Below are 17,202 nucleotides of genomic sequence, written 5' to 3'. Positions count from 1 at the left end.
ATGGAGGACAACAGGGGGTTGGATGGAGAAAAGGTAAGATCAGCTAATTCTGCTGCCAATTTCAAATCTTTCTAAGGGAATTGGATGGGAATTCAGTGTCTAAATCACTGAGGCAGCTGCAAAATCAAGAATTAGTGCGCTATTTCTTGACAGTCCCCATAGCGTTCATGCAATAGAGAGAGAGATTTGTTTAGGATTAGAAGTTTCTTCCCTCTCCAGGACTCTCCCTTTGAGATTGGAAGTTTGACGCTGGTTTAGTTTTAGAAAATGCCAGTAAATAGCAACCTCCCCCTGCCTGTTGCCTTCCCCACAGCTCATGTGCCTCGGGAGACCGCCTCTCCCCGCAGAAGGATATATAAAGAATGAGAAAAGATGTTCCCCATTTGGCAGAGGGATGAGGCACAGGGTCATGTTACCAGACATGGCAAAAGAGCCTCAATAGCTTTTCTAGGTTGTCGTTCCAGTTACTGAGCGGATGGAAAGAAGTGAATGCAGTGGGGATAGAAAATGAACTGAATAACCCAGCTCCTGGTACTTGAAATGCTGTGTGAGCAGGTGACAACAGAGACTCCAGCTGCTGACAGACCCGCCTTAGAGGTAAATCAACCGTTTTGTCTCTGCCCCTTGAATCTTGAGGAGCTTGAAGTAGTGTAGGGCAGTGACTAATCCCATGGGAATCCAAGGGAAACTGGGCACTGATCTCTCGCAAACTCCAAACCCAAAGCAAAATGACTGATTTTAGGAATAGGAAAGACCTGTCAAATCACGTCTATGCTAGCAACTTTCCTGGCCTCCGTCACCCTGGTATCTGGGCACCTCACTGCCTTGAATGTATCTATCCTCTACTATGCCTATGTGATGCCATTATCGCTGGTTTATAGACAGGAGGTGGTGCACAGAGGGGCAGATTTATGGTGGGTTTTTGACACCTCAAGACCCAGACCCCTCAGTGGGATTGGAAATCAATAGGCATTAGATCTGGGCCGCTACTTGGGCACCAGGGTGCATTCTTAGGCCTGGTCCACACTATGCTATTAAACCGATTTTAACAGCGTTAAATCGATTTAACGCTGTACCCATCCACACTACAATGCATTTTAAATTGATTTAAAGGGCTCTGTACTCCTCCCCAACGAGAGGAGTAATGATAAAATCGATATTAATATATCGATTTAGGGTTAGTGTGGCCGCAAATTGAAGTTATTGGCCGGATAGTTATAGTGATAGCTACCCACAGTGCAACGCTCCGAAAATCGATGCTAGCCTCGGACCATGGATGCACACCGCCGAATTAATGTGCCTAGTGTGGACGCATGCAATCGACTTTATAATATCTGTTTAATAAAACAGGTTTAAGTTAATTCAAAATTATCCTGTAGTGTAGACGTATCCTCAGGTATCTACCACCCTTTGGAAATCTGCCCTGAAAGTCATACAAGGGGTTGGTGAAAAAGCAGGGAAATTGATCATCTTCCGAATCCAAGGCCAGCACTTCAAAGAGGGGAGCGGCCTCTGTTCCTCTCTAACCTTCCCTCCTAACCCCTCAGGGTTGTGCCCTCACTGGCAGCTCCGCCATCATGAGGCACTGAGTGAACTGCCGAAGGGAAAGCAGAGCTGCTTTTGGCTGCTGCTCTCTGTGCTCAGGGGGCAGATGCTGGCTATAAGTGAACTTGGCACAAATTGGTTTGTTTCTCTCCTTAGAGGGTTAATATTGGGATTATTTTATCTTTCAGATTTTTGCCCCAATTTTTAACTACTAATTTTTACAGTCACAGGAAACTCAGCGGAAGTTAAGGTGTGGGTCAGGGTGAGGGCAGGGCTGCCAGCACTGTGCGGGGGGCTCCCAACCAGCTGAGGGATCCAAGACACCAGGGCACAAGGGGCAGGGAAGGAGGCTGCTCTGGCCCAATAGAGCAGAGATCCATGGCCAGGGCTGGGAGCAGGAGGAGGATGGCGGCGAGCCCCCAGTCATAAGAGTGGTCTCCTCATTGTTGAACTGCTCCATTGATGGGCAGAAACCATTCAGTAGTGGAGTGGCCTCCCCACAGCCAGGGACTCACTATTCTCCTCACAGCCCAGGACCGCCAGGACCAGAGCCTTCCCTGAGCACCTTATGCCTGAGGCAGGGGTGTCGCCAGCCATGCAGCCGTGCTGGGAACCTTCTGCAGCTCTTCTCTTCCACCCCGCTCATTCACTCCCAGAACCACTGTGTGCAGAGGGCTCTCTGCCCGGCCATGGGGCTGGTGACACCATCCCTGTGGGTGCAAGGCTCAGGGAGACACTACACTAACACCCACTCTTATTGATAGTTTCTATTGTTGGTTGGGTTGTATCAGCTGATATCGGCCTTTACCAACTTCTGTTGATGGAAATCGAATCCAGTCGAGATGCACGTTTAAAGAAAGCTCACGGTGTTCACTGTCTAAATCCCATTGAAATCAAAGGGGCCGTTCCTAGAAGTCAGTGGAAATTTTATCTTAGACATCAGCGGAGAAGTCTCGGACAGAACAGAATTATTCCCGGGGTGGAAACTTAACCTTGTGTATAACTCTGTGCAGGATCAGGGCCTTACTGAGCAATTAATAAAGATTAGTAAATCAGTCCAGGAAAAGATATGACCTCACTCACCCTTTCTGTTTAAGGATCAGTAATGGGGAGAGAGACAGTAACAGCAGACTGGAGAGAGGGAGAGAGAGAGAGAGAGAGAGGATTAATATAAAGATAAAGAAGAAACGAGCTGATCAATATTTCTGATTGGTATTTTTGATGGAAAGATGTTTGGTTGATAGGAATTAAAACGTTCCAGAGAACAGATCAATTTGTACTCAATTTTGTTTAGGAAAAAAGTTATCGTATGGAGGTTTATGAAATAATATAAACATGAATAGAAATAAATGTAAATATCTATAAAACACAATGTAATACACTATAAAAATATCATAGAGAAACATTAAACACAGGTAAAAACATTTTTACAAGTAAAATTAGAATGAAATCCAACATTTGAAATCATGCAATTGTCAGTGAAATGGAAATTCGGGTCTTATACCACTCTCATAATATGAAAATTGCATATTTCATCCACATTATGAATTTTATCCAGAATTTTTTCTTGCAAGAGAGGATCAATTTCTAGTTTAAGAGGTGGTTTCTAGCAGGAGTCTTTTTGGTTTGGGTTTTTAATGATCACATCACCATATGTAGAGTGTCTGACTGCAGAAAAATGAAGGATTGTCCTAGGGAAGGGGAGGCATTTGTCTGATGACAAAAACTTTCAAATGGCTCTGACAGAGTTAGACGACCCATTTCCTCTGCAATTTACTTGGATTTGGCTTCTAACATGCTGAAAATCCCAGCCTTTGTTGTTTAATTTGTTTCCCTGTTGCGGCATCCTCTACAATATCCAATCCTGGCCCGGTTCGCCAATGGATAGCCAATCTATATATAAGACATTGCCCTGTTCTGACACACCAGGTAGTGAAACATGTGACTCTTTGAAGCAACACGTTTTTGTACTCCTGTACCTAACAGAAGCTGTTCTAGGCATTTCGCCGCCCTAAGCATGGCAGGCAAGCAGTGGCCGTGCCTGCGGGAGGTCCGCTGAAGCCGTGGGACCAGCAGAGCCTCCACAGCCAAGCTGCTGAAGGTAGCCTGCCTCCCGTCCTTGCGGCGACCAGCGGAGCGCCCCCGCGGCTTGCCACCCCAATCATGCACTTGGTGTGCTGGGGCCTAGAGCTGCCCCTGGTGCCTAAGCCCCATCACCTTAATATTTGAGTGCTTGGTGCAAGTTACTACACTAGTTTCCAGAGAGATTAATGTTTTGTTGACCCTGCAGTCTGCTCAGACTGAAATCTGCCCCGGGATCACAAGATGGCATTTCCCCCCAGCCTCCAGCCTCCATTCTCCACTCACCCATCCTTCCAGTAGCTACCAGACGGGGACAATGAAAAACAAGGTTATGTTTTATTGAGTGAATTTTCTTCACTTATGTGGCAGAGTTCATTTCTTTCCCGTAGGGAAACCAAACGTCCATCACAGAATTCATCCTCCTGGGATTCGGGGGTCTCCCAGAACTGCAGGTCCTTCTCTACCTGCTGTTCCTAGTTATCTACATCGCGACCATGGCAGGGAACATTCTTATCGTTGCGCTAATTGTGACTGACCAGCACCTTCACACCCCCATGTACTTCTTCCTGGGGAACTTGTCCTGCTTGGAGACCTGCTACAGCTCCACCATCGTGCCCAGGATGCTGGCTGGTCCCCTGACTGGGGACAGGACTATTTCATTCAATGGGTGCCTCACACAATTTTATTTCGTTGGTTCTCTAATTGCTACAGAATGCCTCCTCTTATCAGTGATGTCTTATGATCGATATTTAGCCATACGCAATCCACTGTACTATGCAACCCTTATGAGTCACAGGTCTTACCTGAAGCTCGCAGGTGGCTGTTGGATAGGTGGATTCCTAGCTAATAGCATAAATATGTTGTCGATATCTCAGTTAATATTCTGTGGCCCCAACTGTATTGACCATTTTTTCTGTGATCTCATCCCTCTCATAAAACTCTCCTGCAACCACCCTCACCTGATGGAAATGGTGACTTTCACACTCAGCTTGCTTTTCTTATTAGTTCCATTCCTTCTTACCTTGATGTCCTACATCTGCATCATTACCACCATCCTGAGAATCCCGTCCACTGCCGGGAGGCAAAAGTCTTTTTCCACCTGCTCATCCCACCTCATCGTGGTGAGCATTTATTATGCAACTCTGCTGACTGTCTATATGTTCCCAACCACTGACATCCTGAGCGACTTCAAGAAAATTCTGTCTGTCACCTACACAGTCCTGACTCCCCTGGTCAATCCCCTCATCTACAGCCTGAGAAACAAAGAGGTCCAGGCAGCCCTGAAGAAAGCTTGCAGGAAATTCATGTTTGACCATGCTACCTGATCAATTTCCTTGGATTAAAATAGATGTAACATGGGTTGGGGTAGAGACTGAACCAAAGCCTGCTGTAGTCGCAGCTCATGTTTCCCTGAGCTCCATTGCGCTTCGTGTCCTGCTTTTACACAGTGTTTCTCAACCTTTCCAGACTCTTGTACCCAGGGCCGCCCAGAGTTTGAGGGGGCCTGGGGTCCTCGGCTGTGGGGGGCCCCCACTTTGGCGGTATTTCTGCTGCGAAGGGGGTCCTTCTGCTCCAGGACCAACCGCCCCGAAGATCTGCAGTGCGGGCCCCCCGCTGCCGAATTACCGCCAAAGCATAATTCGGCTTCAGGGAGTCCTTTCGCCTCGGGACAGAAGGACCTCCTGCCACTGAAGACCTAGAGTGGAAGAAGCTCCAGGGGCCTGTGTCTTGTGAGAGTTTTCTGGGGACCCCAGAGCGAGTGAAGGACCCCGCTCCAGGGGCCCTGAAAAACTGTGGTGGGGGCCCCTGAGGGACCTGGGGCCTGGGGTAAATTGCCCCATTTGCCCCCCACCTCGGGTGACCCTGACTGTGCCCCTTTCAGGAGCCTGATGTCTCTTGCATATCCCCAGGTTTCACCTCACTTAAAAACTATTTGCTTACAAAAATCAGACATGAAAATACAAAACTATCACAATGCACTACTCCTGAAACACTGCTGAGTTTCTTATTTTTACCACATAATTATGAAATAAATAAATTAGAATACAAATATTGTTCTTATATTTCAGTGTATAGTCCATAGAGCAGCATACACAAGTCATTGTCTGTATGACATTTTAGTTTGTATAGACTTCGCTAGTACTTTTTATGTAGCCAGTGTAAATCTAGGCAAATCTCTGGATGAGCTGATGTACCCCCGGAATACCTCTGTGTATCCCCAAGCTACACATGGCCCTGGTTGAGAACCACAGCTCTTACAGCCCTGGAAGACAATGGAGATGGAGAGACCTCTTAAAACCTGGGACTCCAGTCTTTTTAGGCCTGTATCAGATTCCACAGGTAGGTTTCACTGGGATGGTGGGAGACTTGAACTTGAGGCTACTCAAAGTTCAGACAATGACCCGCGATTGTGCTCAGTGAGAGGGTGCAGGCAAAATGAACTCAGCAGGAATGCTGAGCATCTGTTCATTGTGGGATAAGAGACTTATAGATACACACACACACACACGTGCACACACATACACAGGCATGCACACATACACATGCACACATTTGCATACATGAGCACATATACACATATACATATGCACACACTTGAACACACATGCACATATACATGCACTCTCACATACAAACACGTATATGTGAACATATGCATACACGCATACATGCTTATGCATGTGCACACTTACCCAGACACATGCATGTGCGCACAGACACACATGCACAAACAGATGCACACATGCATGCATATGCACACCCACATGCACACCTACACAAATGCACATATACACACGCACACATATGTCCACACACACACGCACACACACACACACATAGGCACACATACAGGGCTAGCTCCAGGGTTTTTGCCCCCCAAGCAGCAAAAAGAAAAGGAAAAAAACCCTGCAATTGCGATCAGCTCTACTGCTGCCGCTTCAGTCTAAAGTGGCAATTTGGTGGCTGGTCCTTCGCTCCGAGAGGGAGTGAGGGACCTGCCACTGAATTGTCACCGAAGATCCGGATGTGCTGCCCCTCACCATTGGCCAACCCAAGCTCTTGCTTGCTGGGCTGGTGCCTGGAGCCGGCCTTGCACACGCGCACCCATATAAATGCAGGCATATGCAAACACATACACATGGATGCACGTGTGCACGTACACATGCATACAAAAATGTATGCACATGCACACACATGCACACATAGGCACAGGCACATGCACGCATATGCACACATAACCCCTCACAGACACACACACATATATACAAAAATATATGATACCTGCATTATAAAAACAGGCTTGCAACATCTGCCTGGAATACCAGTGTTAGGCGATTGTACTGTTAATGTTTGTTTCCTAGTGTATATTGCATCCCCAGGCTGCTTTACAAAGGAAGAGAAAAGCCAAAGGAAACCTCTGGCCTTGGCCACAGGATGCCAGCACAGAACTCGTATTTGCTCACTACAGCAATGATTTAGGGCCAGTTGATTCCGGACACTTGGGGGCCCAGTGGGATTTTCCAAAACGTCTGGTCACCTGGCCTGTGGGATGGGGCACTGGAGGAGAGTCAGGCAGGGGATCCTGCACCTTCCCTAGGGTTGTGCATCACTGTGGGGCCTGGTGTGGTGCTGCAGAGGGCATGTCCAGGGGCACCTAAAGCCCAAGTATTGCACACACTTGGGTGCCTGCAGGGTTTGGCAGCAGCTGAGCTGGGTTTGTGAATCCCAGGGGCTGGACTCTGGGATTCGGGTCCCTAAAGTGGGAGCTTTGTGATTTTAGCCCTAGCTCCTCACCCTTAACCTCATGTTATAGCTGGGGAAACTCAGGCAGAATGAAGTGACGTTATCTACCCAGAATCAGTCAGTGGGCTTGCGGCAGGAAACCAACTCTCCAGAGTCCCAGTCCAGTGCCCTGTCTGCTCCACCACATCCAGTTGTAATTGACGATGGGACCAAAGGGTATTAGGTGCTCAACTCCCATTCACTGCCCATAGGATTTGGGTGCCTAACATTGGCCTCTTCTGGGAGAACTGAGCCTGTACGTTTACAGCCAAACCACTAGCATGAGAATTCTTTCCACGCCCAGGGGCTGTTTTCCACCAGTACCTTCTCAGGTTTTACCTTGTTCCATGAGACCCTAGTGTTGTCAGATGCTACCTGTGTGGTGCTCTGCTCTGTCCAATGTTGATATCACTCAGCTGCGTGCATATGTTCCTTCTGTGTGCTGTCTCAGCTCTGCGCAGATAGCTGACACAGCAGACCCAAAGAGAATGCCCAATGACCACAGGGTCTAGTAAGGTACGAAGGCATGTCGGCCAGGTTTATTGCCGTATTGGGCACAATAGTAGTTCCCTGTAGATTTCTTAGTCTAATTCAGGGCATACTATGAATATGTGCCCCCGGTCAATAGACTCAGCACAGTCAGTGGCAGGACTTTCCACTGCCCCCTTGGCTGGACAAAGACACTGCCCCCGGGATGCATTCTTATACACAGGTACAAACAAATTACACATCACTCCTGACGTATTGAGGTGCAACCCCTCTACATAGCAAGGTACAACCCCTCTACATAGTAAAGTGCCGCCTCTCACCTTGTACAAGTTGGTTGGAACAAAACAACTCTATCTATCATATTACCCTTTTGGCCCTGTCATTGGGATGGGTCAGCCTGTTCCTTGTTATCTGTGGAATGTTCAAGTATGTGAATGTTCTGATTTCTAGTGTTCAGTACCTTTTAGGTACGTATCTTCCTGCAGCATCAGCCCTTTCCTTGCCAGCTCCTGTGAGCAGGGCCTGCCTCTGGCTCACAGCTTAACTTTGCTTTAGGTTAGCAAAGTTTTGACCATTACCTTAGTTCAGGTCTCAGGCCTCATACCGGGCCTCTGATACCAAGGTTTACATCTCAGGGCCTCCTCTTACTACACCTAGTAACTGTGTGTCTGTCACCCAGACCAGTATGCAATAAAAGAACTAAACTGAGTCTTCTCTTTCTGTCATTTTTGTTAGCAGACCTCCCATTATCTGTCCCCTTCATGTACAGAGTGAGGAATAAATGTGCAAGGCTTGTCTACACCAGAGGTGAAAGTAAGCTGATCCGGCCCGGTATGGAGTACCAGTAAAAACGGGTGCAGCAGCATACAGGCAAATAACTGAAGCATTCAGTAGTGGCTTACTTCCACCTCTTCTGGCTGCATAACAAAAAGTTCAAACGCAAAGCTAATAAAAGCTTGGAAAGGGAAAACTCACTGTCACATTAGTTTCTCTCCTCCCTCTTCCTCCAGCCTAGCTGCCGACGCTGCTCGGTTCCGTGTTCCCCCGACCCCCTCACTCAGCAGGGGCTGAAGGGGCTCCCCTCTAACTTGCAGCAGGGAGCAGGGGGACTGGCTGAGGGAGAAGCCTCCCCAGGTAGCCTGCTGCCTGCGTAGGAACAGTTTAAATGCAGCCGTTCACTCCCTGGTTCAACCCGGGGGTTTAGGGGTCATTTCTGGCATCCTTGTTAATTTCACTCACAGTTGTTGGGTGCGGGGGATGGTGAGACCAAGGCAGGGGCAGAATGCAATAAGCCATGTGGCGGCAGAGCTTAAATCCAGAGCTAATAAAAGTCAGTAGAAGGGGAAAACTCACTGTTACATCCCTTTCTCTCCTCCCTCCTCCTCCAGCCAGGCTGCTGACAGGGCTAGGCTCATTGTTTCCCCCAACCCCTGTGCTCAGCAAGGGCTGCACGGGCCCCCTGCTAGCTTGTGGCAGGGAGCAGGGGGACTGGCTGAGACAGAAGCCTCCCCAGGATGCCTGCTGTCTGCATAAGATCAGTTTAAACTTAGCTGTTAACCCTGCCTCTGAACTGCAGGATTCAAGGCTATTTCTGGCTATTTCTGGCATCCTTGTTAATTTCATTCACCTTGTTGGGGGAAATATACAAACTACTTACAGAAAGTTTTGTCAATTTCAGCCTCTGCACTCTGCAGGACAGGGACACCCACAAAACAAAACAAAAAGAGAACTGAACCCAAGGGCGGTTCTAGGCACCAGCAAAGCAAGCACCTGCTTGGGGCAGCCCATTTGCTGGGATGGCAGCCGGCAGGGATTCAGCTTGGGAGCTTGAGAACCAACATGGGGCTCTGGGAGCTGTAGAGCCTCGGTAAGCTCCCTGCCTATAGAGCCAGCCCTGGAGCAGGGAAAGAACTACATTTCCCAGCATTCCCTTGGCCACTACCAACTGGAAAGGAAGGAGGGGGACCTCATGCTGCATCGTGCTGGGTGGAGAGTTGCACTGTGAGGGTAGGGATATCATATTTTAACATTCAAAAAACAGGACGCTCCACGGAGAGGGACACCCCACCCTGCCACCATCCACTCCCTCTGACTGCCCCCACAGAAACCCCAAACCATCCAACCCCCTCTGCTCCCTGATTGCCCCCTCCCGGGACCCCTGCCCCTAACTGCCCCCCAGGACCACACCCCCTATCTAAGCGCCGCTGATCCTTGTCCCCTGATTGCTCCCTCCAGGACCCCTGCCCCTCAGTACCCCCCAGGACCCCAACCCCTATCTAAGCGCTGCTGGTCCTTGTCCCTTGATTGCCTCCTCCCGGGACCCCACCCCTACCTAAGCCTCCCTTCTTGTCCCCAGCTGCCCCCTCCTGAGACCCCCCCTCAACTCCCCCCCCAGGACCCCACCCCCTACCTGTCCCCTGACAAACCCCTGGGACTCCCATGCCTATCCAACCGCTGCCTGTCCCCTGACTGACTGGAACCCGCTACCCCTTCTCCAAGCCCCCAGCCCCATTACCGTGCCACTTAGACCAGGGTGTCTGGCTCCACGCAGTGCTACACATGCTGCTGCATACATGCTGCTGTGCTCCCCTGCGGAGCCCACAGCCCCCACCCGCCTTCCAGATTTGAACACCTCAAAATTCAGGAGTGCTCAAGCTCAGTTTGGGCAGCTATTACTTCATTTCTCCCAAATCAAATATACTGATCCACTGTAATTTGCTGTAGAAAAAGTAGGATAAAATTGAGCAAGAAATGTTTCCCAGTGGTTATTAAGACTGGAATTGCTATTTTCAACAGCCATTGCCTTTTTGCTTGTTTAAAAGGAAGACAGTGATATTGCATTGGCAAATACCCCATAGAAAGAAAGAGTGGAACAAAAGAATAATAAAGGCACCTCAACTTTTCCTCATTTATGTAAGACAGTCTTATAATGTGCATCCAGATATCCTCCAATCACACAAGCTGAAAATTGTTCCATTTTACTGCAGTTCTGTAATCATATGGGAACCAATCCTGTCTGTGTTTTGTGCACATCCAAAATTCCTGCTGAATGACCCGCCCTGGGAGCAAGTTACCAGTGATCCAGGGCTGCGGTGGAAGGAGGGTGCAGGTGGGGGAGGGGGAGAGCCCAGGGCTGGAGCAGCAGGAGGTGTCTGGGGGGGCACTGGTGAGAGGGAAGGGGGGAGCCTAGGGCTGGGGCAGCAGCGGGTTGGGGGGAGGGCACTGGTGGGGGGGAAAGGGGGAAGCCAAGTGCTGGGGCAGCAGGGGGTCTGCGGTGCAGAGCCCAGGATGGGACGGGGGCAGCCAAAATTTTTTTTGCTTGGGGTGGCAAAAAACCTAGAGCCAACCCTGTCTAAGCCCCTATGCCCTAAGGACATTTCAGGTGTTTAATTCAATATATAAAGAGGGTGGAATGAATACTACTATTTCTTTCAAATATCCAGTTTTCCCCTCCAATCCCTTTGTGGTTTTGTCTATTGGGCTATTTGCTTTCCCTGTGAATCTTTAGTTGTTTTACCAAAACTGCTTTGCCCAGAATAAACACCTATCAGCAGAACACATCTTCCCGCCATGTTCTCCATGAGTTTTTTTTTGTTTAAGCAGTAACATTTCAAAGAGGAGTTGCAAGCAGTTTGGACATCACAACCGTAATCCTCTGCTGGGGAGGGAATGGGATAGATTTGAACTTGGAAATGATTCCTGATTTGATTGTATTTTTTTGTGAATTATATTATTGAAGATCACTTCATCCAGAAAAGAACTGCCCCACTTTGGTTCCACCCCCACCCAACAACCGTGAATGAAATTAACAAGGATGCCAGGAATAGCGCTGAATCCCATAGTTCAGACCTCGGAGTGAACAGCTAAGTGTAAACTGTTCCTATGCAGGCAGCAGGTGTCCTGGGGAGACTTCTCCCTCAGCCAGTCCCCCTGCTCCCTGCTGCAAGCTAGAGGGGAGCCGCTGCAGCCCCTGCTGAGTGCAGGAGTCAGGGGAACATGGAGCCACGCCACGTCGGTAGCCTGGCTGGAGGAGGAGGGAGGACACAGAGAAATATGTGACAGTGAGTTTTCACTTTTTCAGGCTTATTCCAATAATCAAGTTTTATTACAGACAGTCCTGGCAGTAGTGATAGTAGCATTATTTTCTGTATCAAGGTCATGCAATGGGAGGGATCTATGAAGTATGCAAGAGAGGTGAGTTGCTTGTGTTTGGACTGTACCAGTAAGAAACGTAACTTATTTCCACCCTGGCCCCGCCCCTTCCATCTGAGGCCCCACCCCTTCTGCGGTGGGGGGCAGAGTGGGACCCATACTGAGAGCTGTATTTTACTTTCGTCCCTGGCCTACACATACAAGTTCCACCACTTTAACTATATCTGCCTATCCCTGCCTGTGACAGGGCCACATGCTCTTGTCCTGGAGAGCCAGGGGCCAGCCAGCCCTGGATAGAGAAGTGTCCCCACCTGAGGGGAATCAGGCCATTTCCAATACAGGGCTGAATAGGGCCAAGCTAAGAGGAAAACTTGGGGGGATGTGTGTTTGGGGCCGGACAGCAATCATGGGGGGGTGCGGGGGGTTGTAGTTCATTATTATGATGCATTGGCCTATCTGAGGAACAGTTTGGGAATGGGAATAATAGGAGTGATGTAAGTCAGGCCTGAGGCTTCTCACCAAAGCTGTGAAAGGAGCCAGCAATGGGATACGAGAGGGATTGTGTGTTAGGAATAATGGAGTTCAGCAGAGATGTGCGGAGGGCAGCCCGGGGCTGGGATAGCAGGGACTGCAGACTGCTACTCAGGGACAATGACAGATCTGTGCATGTGTGAACCCAGAGATGGAACAGAGGAAAGGGCTGTGGGTTTGGACTGAGGAACACTGGCAGAGCTGGAGTTTGTGGGCAGCACAGCAAAGCCTGTCACAACCTAGGTACCTTGGCTGAGCTCCATCCCTGAGACCTAGAAATCTGAAATTGTCTTTTTCTCCCCACACCTGGGCTGTGCTGCCCTGGCCAACCAAGTGGGAGTCTGAGATTGTTTACATGCCTGTTTCATTACAGCCATCCCTCCCCCTTGCATTGCCCTGGTCTCTGGCTGTTCACAGAGGCCAGGAGTGAAGGGCTTGACCATTTTGCTTCAACCACTGGTGGCTACTTGCCATAGGAACAGACTCATCCCTTCCTTTGTCTAACTTCAATCAGCATCTTTGACTTTCTCTTTGAATCAGCCCCAATGGGACTGTTGCTGCAACCTGCATTTACCACCCGTGTTTCCAGTCTAATGGCCCTCGACAGGACCCATTAAAATACCAGTTAACTTTTTTCTGCCACTGGCAGAACCTTGAGAGGTTTGTCAGATCTCCAGGCAGTGCACATGTCCCAGCTGAATTTAACATTCCTCAAAGTGCTTATTAAGGCACGTGAAGTTTTAATGACCGTCGTGTCCTCCTTTAAATCTCTCTAGAGTCACAGGTGCTGCATGGCTCACTGGTGAGGTTTCTTTTTAATAGGTGTGTTGCTAACTGGGGTGGTTTTAACAAGCACATAATTAAGCAGGGTTTTTAAAATTATTTTTTGAATTATTTTTATTGAAGCAAAGCATCAGTGAAATGAACATGTTCCAAATGAAATGGATCTGAGTTCCTTCAAACTGGGGATCTGTCACAGCAAATCTGTGATCAGACCTATAGAGTCAGCTGCATCCTTAAGGTCAAGCACCTTACACACCATGGACGGACCATTCAGTGCCACTTCTCTGATCAGCCACCAGTGTGACCAAGATAGCACTTGTTACAGTCTATTCCCTTCCCACCGCTGTCTTAGCAGTGTTACTATCATACTGCCAGCCTCTCGTCAGCTCCAATTGCCACCTGCTTGTGCCTGTGAAATTAGCAGCACACAGAGTGGGAAGGAATGTTTCTTAGTTACCAAATATCAGGTTATATCTATAAATTGAATTTAGGACCTGTGACATACCCCAGTCAGCAGCCGCTGCCCATGGAATTCCACTTCCACAGGGAAGGATCCATTAGTGACGGACAAAGAGAGTGTAAACACATTTAGCCAGGTGGACCGAGAGATGATTAGACAGATGAACAGCTTGGAAGGCAGATTCACAGAAGTGTAGACAGACAATGAACTAGACCAAGGGGTAGATATTTGGATGGACAAATAGCAGAAGGAGGAGAAAATGGACAGACATCTTGATGGACAGACAGCAAGGAAGACAATTAGATGGATGGACAGATGATTACACAGATGGACAGTTGGATGGGTGCATAGTTGGATAAAGAGATGATTAGGTAGATCAGTGAGGATACATGTGCATGTTCTCTGTCTCCCCCCACCCCACATCAGGCAGTGTTCTCCATAAATGCCCCAAGGCACTTATTTCTATGGGTCAGAACCCAGAAGTTTGTTCAGACTCCATGTCTATTGTCCCTTCATGTGGCTTCTGAACCTGCCAGGATGGAGGCCAATTGGTGCGGTCCACATGTGGCTGCTTGTCCAACTAAAGGCAGGGCTGAATGACCAGGGATGTGAAATTCAGTTCTGGATTCTGAGACTCACCATGTTTATTGAGGGTGTTTGGATCTGAGTTTTATGTTTCAGATCCTGAAATCCAGGAAGTGTCATTCAGGCCTGTTGCTGCGGTGGATTAGACTGAGACCACCCAGTGATTCCCAGAGCGGCCTGGACAGAGATGCAAGACCGTGGCAATACACAATTTCTGCCAGTGATGCAAATGGCCCCATGGATGCCTCAGACAGGGGTCGTTTAGCATCAATCAGTTGAAGGGGCAGCTCTGTGGAGAACCCTTGTGCCTGGACATCAGTGGCACAGGGAGCAATCAGGGAGACATTTGGAACATCGGACTAGATGCTCACATTCATTTTCACCACCTAATTCAGTTGTCCACAGTGGAGCTACATTCACTTACACCAAGCTGGGGGTCTGCCTTCAGCCGTCTGTTACACAGAAAATCACAACTCATACAAACACTAACCAAGAATTCATTTCCCAATACGCACACATTGGTACACAAGCAGGCACAAGGAGCCGCCCAGAGATACACACACAATGCAGAAATACACAAAGCAGGCACACACAAGCATATTCCACATAAGGTGGTTCACAAAATGGCGCCCACACACAATATGCATACACACACAGTAACACTATCACATACAAAGGCCCTTCATTTTTAATTTTTACCAATTTTTACTGAAAATTTCCCCCAAGCTATTTTTTCTTTTTTACCAATTTGGACCACTCCAAAATACTGATTATGTTAACCCAGGAGTTCTCAAACTGGGGGTCAGGACCCCTCGGGGGCGCACGAGTTATTACATGAGGGGTCATGAGCTGTCAACCTCTACCTCAAACCCCACTTTGCCTCCAGCATTTATAATGGTGTTAAATGTAAAAAAGTGTTTTTAATTTTCAGGAGGGGGGGTCACACTCAGAGACTTGCTGTGTGAAAGGGGCCACCAGTACGAAAGTTTGAGAGCCACCATGTTAAACTCCAGTATGTTATATTAGATAGATGTGTTTACATTAACAATACATTAGTCTAAGTGTAAGTGGGTTGTAGTGGAAGATACACACACAAAAACATACACGTGCATATGTTTCTGCCAATGTAAAGTTCATGAAATAAACCACAGCATTTAACTGCTTTAATTTGTGTGACAACGTTCCTCCTCTACCTTGGTGGGTCCTGCGCTTACTGGTGGATTTTGCTAGCCTCAAAGATCTTCCTGTGTCTGATCAGGAGTTGGGAGGTTTGGGGGGAACCCGGGCCCACCTTCTACTCTGGGTTCCAGCCCAGAGCCCTGTGGATTGCAGCTGTCTATAGTGCCTCCTGTAACAGCTGCATGACTGGTACAACTTCCTGTGGTACTTCCCCATGGCCTCCTCCAAACACCTTCCTTATCCTCACCACAGGACCTTCCTCCTAGTTTCTGATAATGCTTGTACTCCTCAGTCCTCCAGCAGCACACCCTCTCACTCTCAGCTCCTTGCACCTCTTGCTCCCAGATTCTCACATGCACATCACAAACTGAAGTGAACTCCCTTTTAAACCCAGGTGCCCTGATTAGCCTGCCTTCATTGATTCTAGCAGCTTCATGATTGGCTGCAGGTGTTCTAATTAGGCTGTCTGCCTTAATTGTTTCCAGAGAGCTCCTGATTGTTCTGGAACCGCCACTGTTACCTTACTCAGGGAAAGGGGATCTACTTAACCTGGGGCTAATATATCTGTCTTCGATCACTCTTCTGTAGCCCTCTGGCCTGGAGGGTGCAGGAAGGCAGAGTGCTGCTGCTGCTGCTGCTGCTGCTGCTGAGCACTGACCCTCCTTGCTGCTGCTGCTCTTCCAGCTGCTCCCTTGGCTGGGCCAGACACCACTACCACCTCTCCCCTTCTCTGCTATCCTTTAGTTGACTGGCTGCTGATCCCCTCACCTCCACCCCCAACTGCTGCTGTTGTTCCACCTACAGCCCTGGGAGGAGGGGGAGGTTGCTAAAGGCCTGCTTCCCAGAGAGGAGGGGAGTGAGGGATCCCAGCTCTTGTTGCTGAGGTCACCATCTGAGTGAGGTCCCTCCTGCCTGGATACCAGACCACCACCACCTGGAGCTACTGTGGCTGTTGCTGGGGAGCTATTGGTGCCCTGAGAAAGAGGAGAGAGGGGAGAAGAGGACCACCTGCTGCTGGCAGACTGCGTGAGGAACACTGTGGAGGGGGCTTTTCTGGACTGAGTCTTTTTCGAACTGTACTCTTGTTGTGGGGATTTGAACTGTCTGTTGGGACACCGGGGGTGTGGCGTGGAGCTTGCCCCTGGTCCATCTGTGTCCCCCTTCGCCCTCACCACTATTGCCCCCTCCACCATCCCCGCTGGCTGTTTTCCTTCTGTCTCGACTTCCTGCCTCTGGGACTGAGCTGCTCGCCTGGCTCTCCACACCCACTTCCATCATTTGGGCCTGCAGCAGCAAAAAGCCATATGCTGACCTTTTGCACAAGTGCCCATGGGCGCACCCCCATTTCCCCCACCCTGGACTGATCCCCTTTCCTTTGCCACATTTGTCTGCCCCACCCATTTCCCTCTGCAGCCCTGATTGTCCTGCCCCAGCCCTGCAGCTAGCCCTGTGGTCCCTCTGCCCCGTTCCTAGCTTGACCTTCCCCCACCCCATGATCCCTCAGCCCTGATTGGCCCCTCCCCTCGTGCGCCCATGCATCCTCCCATGCACTTGTGCCCTTCTCCCATATGAGTTTACTTTTGTTCACTGCACCCCCCATACCGTCATCCCCC

The 17,202-nt window shown here is 49.1% G+C and overlaps 1 protein-coding gene across 1 annotated transcript; it reads left to right on the top strand.

Annotated features, from left to right (window-relative positions):
* Positions 1-4,952, top strand: LOC127030830 (olfactory receptor 1020-like). Its single transcript, XM_050917556.1, has 2 exons — positions 1-33; positions 4,017-4,952. Exons 1-2 carry the CDS (start codon positions 1-3, stop codon positions 4,950-4,952), a joined length of 969 nt encoding a protein of 322 aa, XP_050773513.1.
* Positions 4,953-17,202: the final 12,250 nt, after the last annotated feature.

This window comes from Gopherus flavomarginatus, chromosome 11 (genome assembly GCF_025201925.1).
Source record: "Gopherus flavomarginatus isolate rGopFla2 chromosome 11, rGopFla2.mat.asm, whole genome shotgun sequence".
Taxonomy (NCBI): domain Eukaryota; kingdom Metazoa; phylum Chordata; order Testudines; family Testudinidae; genus Gopherus; species Gopherus flavomarginatus.
This window is presented reverse-complemented; position numbering and strand designations above follow the sequence as displayed.

Excerpts from the sequence above, each read along its gene's own strand:
- LOC127030830 (XM_050917556.1), top strand. The coding sequence starts at position 1 with ATGGAGGACAACAGGGGGTTGGATGGAGAAAAG. Across the intron at positions 34-4,016 it reads GGGGGTTGGATGGAGAAAAG|GGAAACCAAACGTCCATCAC; the intron begins GTAAGATCAGCT and ends TCTTTCCCGTAG.